Source organism: Medicago sativa, chromosome 3 (genome assembly GCF_051527215.1).
Source record: "Medicago sativa cultivar Bolivia chromosome 3, Bolivia_mono, whole genome shotgun sequence".
Lineage (NCBI taxonomy): Eukaryota > Viridiplantae > Streptophyta > Magnoliopsida > Fabales > Fabaceae > Medicago > Medicago sativa.
The window spans coordinates 25971724-25981303 of NC_140751.1; the positions used below are offsets into that span (position 1 = coordinate 25971724).

The 9580-nt window shown below is 34.4% G+C and overlaps 1 protein-coding gene across 1 annotated transcript; it reads right to left on the reverse strand.

The window, feature by feature from the left end:
- Positions 1-1238: 1238 nt before the first annotated feature.
- Positions 1239-2453, reverse strand: LOC146936714 (F-box/kelch-repeat protein At3g06240-like). Its single transcript, XM_085757733.1, has one exon. It carries the CDS (start codon positions 2429-2431, stop codon positions 1493-1495), a length of 939 nt encoding a protein of 312 aa, XP_085613859.1. The 5' UTR covers positions 2432-2453; the 3' UTR covers positions 1239-1492.
- Positions 2454-9580: the final 7127 nt, after the last annotated feature.

The following is a 9580-nucleotide window of genomic DNA, read 5'->3' on the forward strand; positions in this document are numbered from 1 at the left end:
TTAAGTTAATCCTTTTAGCAAATTAGTTAATAAAGTTGATAGAGTATCTAAACCCCAACTTTGAGGATAGTTGCTTCTATTAAATATATAAAACGTTGCCAGCAAAAATACAATTGTTAGTAACATATGACTGAACTGGCATATAGTAAATTTACAAATAATCAAGTAACAAAGAAAATAAATAAAATCTCATGGATGCCATTATGAAAAATAAAGAAAAAGTCCCTTTGATATGCAGCTAGAGAATTAAAGCACTAAACAACATTTCTTCTTATTCTCAAAACCATAGAACGAGGCCAAGAATTGCATTACAATCTCACTATAAGTTTCAGAATGCAACTCACCTGTACTATGAGCCGTACATACATCAATTATTTAATTAGAAATTTTCATTAATATCAACAATGTCATACTAGAGTAGTGTATAAATCAATTTAACTGATAAGAAACAAAGCGGATGATCATGTTAATCCCAAACTGTCATGGGATCGGAAAACCAAAGTTTTCAAGATATGACTATAGCTGATTTTAAATCTTTCAAAAAGAGGAACGAAAGGACCTAGACATCATGAATAGTCCTATAATTTCACAACTATCATCATCACCAAGAAAAACAAAAGGTTAATTGGTAAAGAAGCCCCATTTGATATTTTATGTAGGAATGAATATTAGCACTAGAAACAGGAAAAGTTGACATGGATAATTTACTCAGTTTACATTGATTAAGTTAAGAATAAGATATGCAGTGACCTAATTTGGGTGGCTAAACTTATTGCAGCAGTAAGTGTTGGCAGTGGTGACACTGCTTGAATAAAATAGTTGACAAAACAACAGGTGTGGTCTTGGTTCAATACAACATGGTGAAAGCAGCAAGCAACAGAGGTAGTTTCACTACAAAATATCTCATATATATGTCCCAAATAAGCTTTTTCATAAACCAAAATCCTCTAACTACCACCATCTAATAACAACTAATTACTAATATTCAAATCAACGTATGTGCTAAAATTGAATATTCGATGTTGATTACAAAATGACATCACAATAGTATTAAAAAAATTTCAAACCATTTAATGAAATTTTCGATTTTGAACTATTTAAAATATAATGGAATATGCAAGAGAATCAACAACTCAAATTAACCAAACTATTTAAAATAAAAGCTATGTTTAACCTAAAGATTTCATCAAAATTTGATAAACAGTGATTCAACAATATTAAAGTAAAATACTAACCATATATTTTGTAGTTGAATCCCAGCTTAAGGTGATATCAAACTCTCAATGTAGACTATTGGACACATATGATGATAGTTGTTTTGAAACTTAAGAATATTCGAAGTACCAGTCTTGGAATCGTAAACAACCAACTTCAGATCACCACTTCCCACCTTAAAAAACTTCAGCAACAGTTGGTCATCCTTAGAAATATATAAAGCATCAAAGGCTTTGAAACCCCGAACTTGGATGGCAGGAACACTGTACAATTTTGTTCAAGACTCTTTATTTCCATACTCCTTCATAATCCAAACATCGAAAAACTTGTCACTAATTGCAAAGAGACACAAACAATCCCTCACCACACCCAATACCCATAAATCATTCTCAGAATCAGGTAGAAGAAGCTCTTGATATGACTCGTTCTCTAAATCAAGAGAAACAATGAAATGCATATTTGGAACAACGATTTCCAGCCAATTAACAGTGTCACTCACAAATCTTCCCTTTCCTGTAATGATGTAATCATTTGGGATGTCCCCGATTCTTCTCCAATATTTGGACCTCAAAGTATTAATAAAAACTTCATTTTTTTCAGAAACAACAATCACCTTATAATTATCAATGAAACGATCATACCCAAAGCTTATGTTAAAAAGAACATCTTGGCGTGGAATTTCTAAAGGAGGCAATAACTTAAATTTTCTAATGGAAGGATTCCACAAAAAATAAGAACCAACATTGACCTCACCGAATAATATGCCATCGCAAGAGCACATCACGGTCACATAGTTAAATCGATCTCTGATACTATTAGGAGGGTAAAGTTGTGTCTGGGTAACATCGGGAGAAGTAGAAAAAACAGAGGGGATTGGGGTATCATATTGAACGTACTTACACAAGTTGTTCATGGAGGTTGCCATGAGATGGTGGCGCTTGGTTGACAATTGAAGGTGTTTCTTTGCGAATTTGGGATCAGAGAAAAGAGAATTGAAGGACTTACAGAGACACCGAAGCTGTCCGAGTAATTTGACAGGAAGCCTACAAAGAATCTCAGGCAGGAGATCGAAAGGTAGAGTGGGAAGCTCTGGAGGTGGGCATGTTAGGGTTCCACCGTGAGTCAATCTCTGCCTCTGAGTTTTTGTTGTTTCCACCGTGAGTGACTTAGAAGAAATGGTGTCGTGTCCGTGTTCCCCATCGCTCTCCTGTGCCATTCTCAACAACTGCTACAGTGAATTGTTTGATCAAAAGAAATAAAACTGAAACAGAGGCTATCTATCAATCTATGTATGTAACTTCCATAGCCTACACTAGTTTCTCTCTCTCTCTCTCTCTCTCTCTCTCTCTCTCTCTCTCTCTCTTATCTCAAATATTTTTATAGAGTAAATTACACTTTCATCCCTTAAAAGAAGTTTGAATTATACTCTCCACACTTGTTATGTTAAAATACTTGTTCATTTCCTTCAAAAAGTAAAATTTATTACACACTGATCCATTTTGAGTCCATGATATTATCCTAAGAAAACTAACCAAAAGAAGGGCCATTCCATGGCCCTCCCTCTACTAAATAAAGTTTTTCCTTTTTTATTACCTAAAAGGAAAATACTACTTCTCTAGAAAAATAGCATCAAGAATTTTTCAAGACACAGTTGGCAAGTTTTAATTGCATGATATATTTGTCCACTTCCTATTTTTCAGCCACACCTCCTTGAATTGTGGCAAATAGTGCATTGTGATTGGCTGCTCTTTATTCTTGAAGAATTCTTGATGTTTTTTTTCTAGACATATAGCATTGCTCTACCTAAAATCATGAAAATCCATGTAATAAGAAAACTTACCAATGGAAGGATCTTCTACACTTTTCTAAGATGTAAGAGACCTATAAGGATCATTTATTAAATTGTCTTAAGCTTCTTTTTTTGCATGAAAATGGTCGCCAAAGTAATCAAAATTTTACCACAAACTTTTCTCCATCTTTCACAACATGGTTTCATCAATCTAAAGACAAGACCGGTTTCACCACAATGCTTCTAGGACCATTAAGAATAATAATAATACCATATCCTTGATATGTTAGTTTTAGAATTGGTGTTGAGTTTTGTATTGAAGAATCTCTATTGGCAACCCAAACATAGGTCCCAGGCGATAATAGTTTTGTACCAAAGTATTTCATTTGCGAGTTTTCAAATTGAAGCATTGAGCGTCAAAATTTCCAGCTGCAGACAACATAGTATCATTAACTTGTGATAGAATAACTTGGTTTAATAATATCAGAAGTTTTATATTTTATAGATGAAGTAGGAATGAAGCAGAAGAAGAAAGTGTGCAGTATTAGCGTGATCGCCTTGTATGCCTCCATTGCGTGAGCGTCTTTTATGTCAGCATTAGCTTCCATATGCACTCATCAAACATTTTGTGAAGGGTTGACACCTCAATGATAAGGGTTCAGTATATGTTTGATACATTAAATTACGGACTAATATAGTGAAGAAGAATCATACGTCCTTCATATGGTGCTCCTTAACTATTCAAATTTATATACAAAAGGTTCATGGAATAAATATGGAGCATTGGCAGGTGCAGGAGGATATTTCTTTTTTGAATGAAAAAAAAAAAAAAACCGTTATTCTGATAGCAAGGCTTAATCGGAAGGAAATAATCGGCCACACCAACCATTCAAAAACCTGCTACACCAGACCCACAAAACAAAGAAAGTCCACTAGTGCAAGAAGTAAGCAGACACATAAAAACAACATCACAACAGAATCAGACCCACAACTAGCCCTTAGGTGATCGAAAGCAGGCTGGAATTGAAGCAGAATGAGACACAACAATGGCTATGCAAGGAATTATAAAAGTGGCAATGCATGCATGATAAGGTATAGTTTTGAAACGAGTAAATCATATACATAGGTTGTTAAGAATGAAACCAGTATTGATAAATGTTACAGCAGAAATTGCAATAGCAGTAGAAGAAATGAAACAAAGGAACAAAGAATTTCCCAAACTCCAGATTCCTCTAATGCTCACTTATTTTCTCTCAATCTAAAAATACTCAAACTGTCATCAAACCAAGAATTATATAGCTACCAATTCCAACTATATCAGTTAGTTATACACAGTTGTGATCGACCTCTAACAGACATTACAGAAAGAAAAAAAAAAACAGATTACTAGCTATCAGATAGCTTTTCACTTTTAGGCATAAACTCGGTGTCTTTTCATATGGTTTTCTTTTTTTTTATCTGTGTTTGTCCTGTGATGGTTTGTGGTGCAATGATTTATAGCATTGGATGCATTGGTTGTATTTTTTTGCAAAAATTAAATTTGGATTTTATATTCTGGATGCATGGAACACAGAATGTACCGAATAATCCATGTAAATTAATTGGTGTGGCATTATCCAACAAAGAGGAGTAATGTGTTTACATATGTTTATTGGATGTAATTAAATTGGAATTGTCATTGCAGTGTGCTGGTACTGCAAGTTTGTTATAATTGATGTACTATAATTTTGTAGGTACCTCTTGTACCAATGAGGTGTGTTCATACAAATGAATTCAGAAATAGAAGAAAAGCCAAATATAGTGAATGCAGAAATATCACTAAAATACATTGCACTAAAATAGGCATTGTCCAGATAAACTTTTCTTGCATCATGACTAAACTATGATTTTAAAGCACTATCCTAATCATGCGGGGATTAAAATATATATTTCTACTATCTAAATTCAAGATAAAAAAGCTGTAAAAGGGTTGAAGTTAGGAATAAAACTAGATACAAGTTTAGTCTGTCTATTCAGAACATATATTTTTTTCACCTCATCTAGTTTTACTCCATAATAAATAATCAAAATGAACTTAGCCATAACCATAAAAATATCACCCTTTTTCACCGCCATCTTCAGCAATGCTCCAGATCAACCAGAAAAAGCTAAGCAATTCAGGCAGCCAGTGAATAACCCTTCTATTGAAACGAACAAACACAACCAACCTGAAAAGCGACACACATGGAAATGATCTTTACTGCAATCTAAGACACTATACCAATCATATCGACGTCATTTCACCAATGTTATGAATTGTACAATGTGTTACGTACGTTTAAGAATTCAATAATATCATTTACACAGCAATATGATGACCATATATCTTAGAAGCAAACCAACTTTAAAACCCTTACAAATAAAATACCAAAATATACAAAACATACATTTTCACATTAATCATTCAACAAGAATAATCAGTTATACCAAAATATACAAAACATTCATTTTCACATTAATCATTCAACAAGAATAATCAGTTATCTTGTAGTTTGCACCCACTATCACAAACAAAAGCTAAAACATAAAAACTTTTATTGTCAGATTGAATTGTAACAAATATCGAGACCTAACATCCTTACAAAACCGGCATGTACGGTGAGGAGTGCCTCCTCTTTATTAACTCTTCTCAAGAATCCTATCTATCCGATGTGGGACTAAATCCCCTCGAGCTTACAAAACCGGCATGTACGGTGAGGAGTGCCTCCTCTTTATAAACTCTTCTCAGGAATCCTATCTATCCTATGTGGGACTAAATCCCCTCGAGTGTTGGCAACTAACACACCCCCTCACGCTTCATCCCGGCCCAATGAGCCAGAAAGGACGATGGAAGCCTAACCGTAAACTCTTCTCAAGAATCCTATCTATCCTATGTGGGACTAAATCCCCTCGAGTGTTGGCAACTAACACACCCCCTGACGCTTCAGCCCGGCCCAATGAGCCTGAAGCGTGGACGATGGAAGCCTAACGATGGACTGTTAGGCTCTGATACCGTGCAACGATTATCGAGACCTAACTCATCCTATCAAAACCGACTTGTACGGTGAGGAGTGCCTCCTCTTTATAAACTCTTTTGAAGAATCCTATCTATCTGATGTGGGACTAAATCCCCTCGAGTGTTGGCCGCTAACATGAATTTGTGCATACTATCAAGGTGATCAAAATCTGGATTCAAGTATTCTCTTTCTGGCTAGATTATAAGAGTGCTAGCCGTGCTTCTTGCACTAATGTCTTATTGCTGTCGGATATGTACAGTTTTGTTTGGCAGAAAAACTATACATGTGCCTTAAAATGCAATTTAAACATTCAGGCATATATAAAAAAAACTATATAAGCCTCAAAATGCAGTTTAACAATTTGATTGGCAGTAACTTTACAGTCAATATTTCTTTATCCAATCATGTTCATGGAAGCATCTTAATAAGCCATATACTATTACCAATAATGTAGATTTTGCTAAACTAACAACTTGTGAGTTCATATTTTTGTCCAGTGTTAAGATGGTCTACATGTAACATTAAAACTAATTCATAAAAAGCATGAAATCTGAGATATTTTAACAGAAACCGCAAGAAAGCTCTTCTAGCAGAGGCATTTGGTTGAAAAAATGTACTAAAATTGGATAGCACGGTCATAGGAATTACCCATCAAAATTATGCAAAAGATACTAAGTTGAACTTAAAACACAAAAACAACATTTGTTTAGTCCTATCTTGAATTTGGGATTTATCTAATTTTAACTCATTTCAACTCTATCATGCATTCAAATTTTGAAAAAAATGCCCTTCTGTACTCTTTCTAACATCAAATAAGAGAGGATGAAATGAGAATTCGTAAGCTTATACTAATCTTATTTTAGTTGAAGCATATCCAGTACTTCGAAAAAAAAGAAGTTATGACATAGAAAGGTTCCTCGTCAGCCTTTGGTCGCAAAACTCGCGTGTTCTTTTGATGTTGCTACAAAAACTGGTTATGTATGGCAACATAAAACCACGGTAAGAACCCAGCAGTGGCTGTTTGGTGTGCTTTTTAGGGTTGTTTTCTTTGGCTTTTGACACTTGCCTGCGTCCTTTTGCTTGGCTCACCTTGTATTTTTTCGTTTCTTGCGCCTCTTGCTCGTCTTGAGCTAGGTTGCGTTTCTAATAATATTTAGCCGTTTCAACAAAAAATAAACTCTGCACTAGCAGATAAAAGTAATAAAAATACTGCCTACTATATAAAAAAGACACCAAATAACAACAATGAATCAAAACCACACCACATATTTTTTTGAAGAAAAAAAAACCACACCACATCTAACGAAGATAACTCAGCAAAACTAGGACATACCAATAGACCACTAAGACAACACGTTTACCATAATGACACAAAAAAACACTCTCCATCACAAAAAAGACTACAATGCAAGCGCCATGACCAGTGACCACTACATCACACTAACAACCAGAGAGAGAGCTAAACAAACTCAAAACCAATTCTAGCAGCACAAGCCTTCGAACTGTAGGATGGCTGAAAAACAGAAAGTAGAAAATGAATTCATTGGAAAAGGGAGGCATTCCAACTATACTGAGGTTGAATATATGAAAAGACCTGCAGAAATAACAAGCCAAAATAACTCACTGATTGAAGAAAAAATACAAAACTTGCCAACTACCAAGTTCAACAAATTTGAAATAACATAATGCAAACATACAGTTTTAACAAAGTCACAGAAATCAATAGTTAGAATCCAACCACTATTGCGTCTAGTATTAAGAACACACTTGTTAGACATATGAAAATATATCGATAACATAATACATACGTGCCATTTGGAAATAAAATAAAACCCCCCTAAGCAAGTATAATATTTCTTAAAACATAGTATTACAACCGCCAAAGCTTTACATTTTTGGGCTTGCATCTAAAGTCTCACTGTTTATACAAAGACCCCAACCTTAAACAAATAGTGGCTAAATTTGAATAGCAAAACTACAATAAATGCAGCCATCAAAAGATTATCAAATAAGGCATATTAATGAACAATTTAATCTGGAAAAAGTAATGACCAACCCAACCTTATTCAAACTATTACTACACTATATAATCAGCCAATACATCAAATTCTTCTATCAATACATATTCCATTAGTCACTACTAAGAGGATATAAAGAATGTACATCCAAAAAAGGGCTTTGAAGTCAAACTCATAAACTAAGTGCTCATCTTTATCTTTCACTTTAATTCTATATTCAATTATTCATATTCTGCACAAGATGTAGACCTAGATTTCTGTTTTGTACGGTTTAGCATAAGTTTTCCCTTCCATTAAGGATAACCGAAATAGTAAGAAAATTGAAACAGAAAAACAACAAAAAACAAGGACACAGTCCACTGGTGCAAGAAATAAGCAGAAACAGAAAAACAACAGCGCAACAGGATCAGACCCACAACTAGCATTAATTAAACAACAGCACAACAGGATCATCATAAGGAAGACCATATCATTATCGAAGGTGTCATTTTATGATGATAATTTAATTCTATTTGATAAAGGTGACGCACCTAAACTACAATTTTCTCCAAGTAATCATGTTTCTATAGACAGATTTCTTGATCATTTGGTGGTCCTGCTTTTAACTCTGCAGCTGTGAACCGAAATACAAATTCAAGGACATATAAGGAGCCAAATGCAGATAAGATTGATAAATCTTGTTTATTTCTTCAAAAGGAGAAAGAGGGAGTAAGAAACAATAACATGGAACATAACTTCAATGGTTTGTCCCTAGATTCTAAGGGTAAGTTAATCAAGTAGGGTTCAAGTGGACAAGTTGAGATGAATAATTCAGATAAATCAATGTTATGTGAACCTGAAATACTTCAAGTGGTTTTAAAATTAAATCTGAACCTGAAGAAATACACTGACATATTTAAGTTCCATCTTCAAAGTCTCTCTAGTTGTGGTGGATGGGTGGGGGGTCCTCTTCGCTTTTCTACCTTTTGGATGCTAGGTTGGAGTGAGTCTCTTTGGAGCTTGAACGGTCTTTTTTGGCCTCTGTTTTGTTTTAGTTTGTGGTGCATCCTTATTTTTGTTATGGTGTGCTGGTCGTTTCAGCTTCTAATTGATCCCTCGTGTTGTTTCCTTTTGGTGTTAAGCCGTTATTGGTTTTAATATATATTTTTTACCATTAAAAAAATGCATAGCTATATTCGTTTCTCATTGATGCTTGAATATTATTCGCAGGTAACCAATAATATGACCTTTTATTTTGGCTTGATTTATCTGGCTGATTCATCTCAACTTTTCCATTTGAACCGCACTTGATTAACTCACCATTAGAATCTAGTGACAAACCATTGAAGTTATGTTCCATGTTATAGTTTCTTACTCCCTTTCTCTCCTTTTGAAGAAATAAACAAGATTTATCAATCTTATATGCATTTGGCTCCTTATATGTCCTTGAATTTGCATTTGGGTTCACAGCTGCAGAGTTAAATGTAGGACCCACCAATTGATCAACAAACATGTCTTTAGAAACATGATCACTTGGAGAAAAA

What these genes read in the sequence shown, in the direction of transcription:
- LOC146936714 (XM_085757733.1), bottom strand. Translation starts at nt 2,431, where the DNA reads ATGGCACAGGAGAGCGATGGGGAACACGGACACGACACCATTTCTTCT.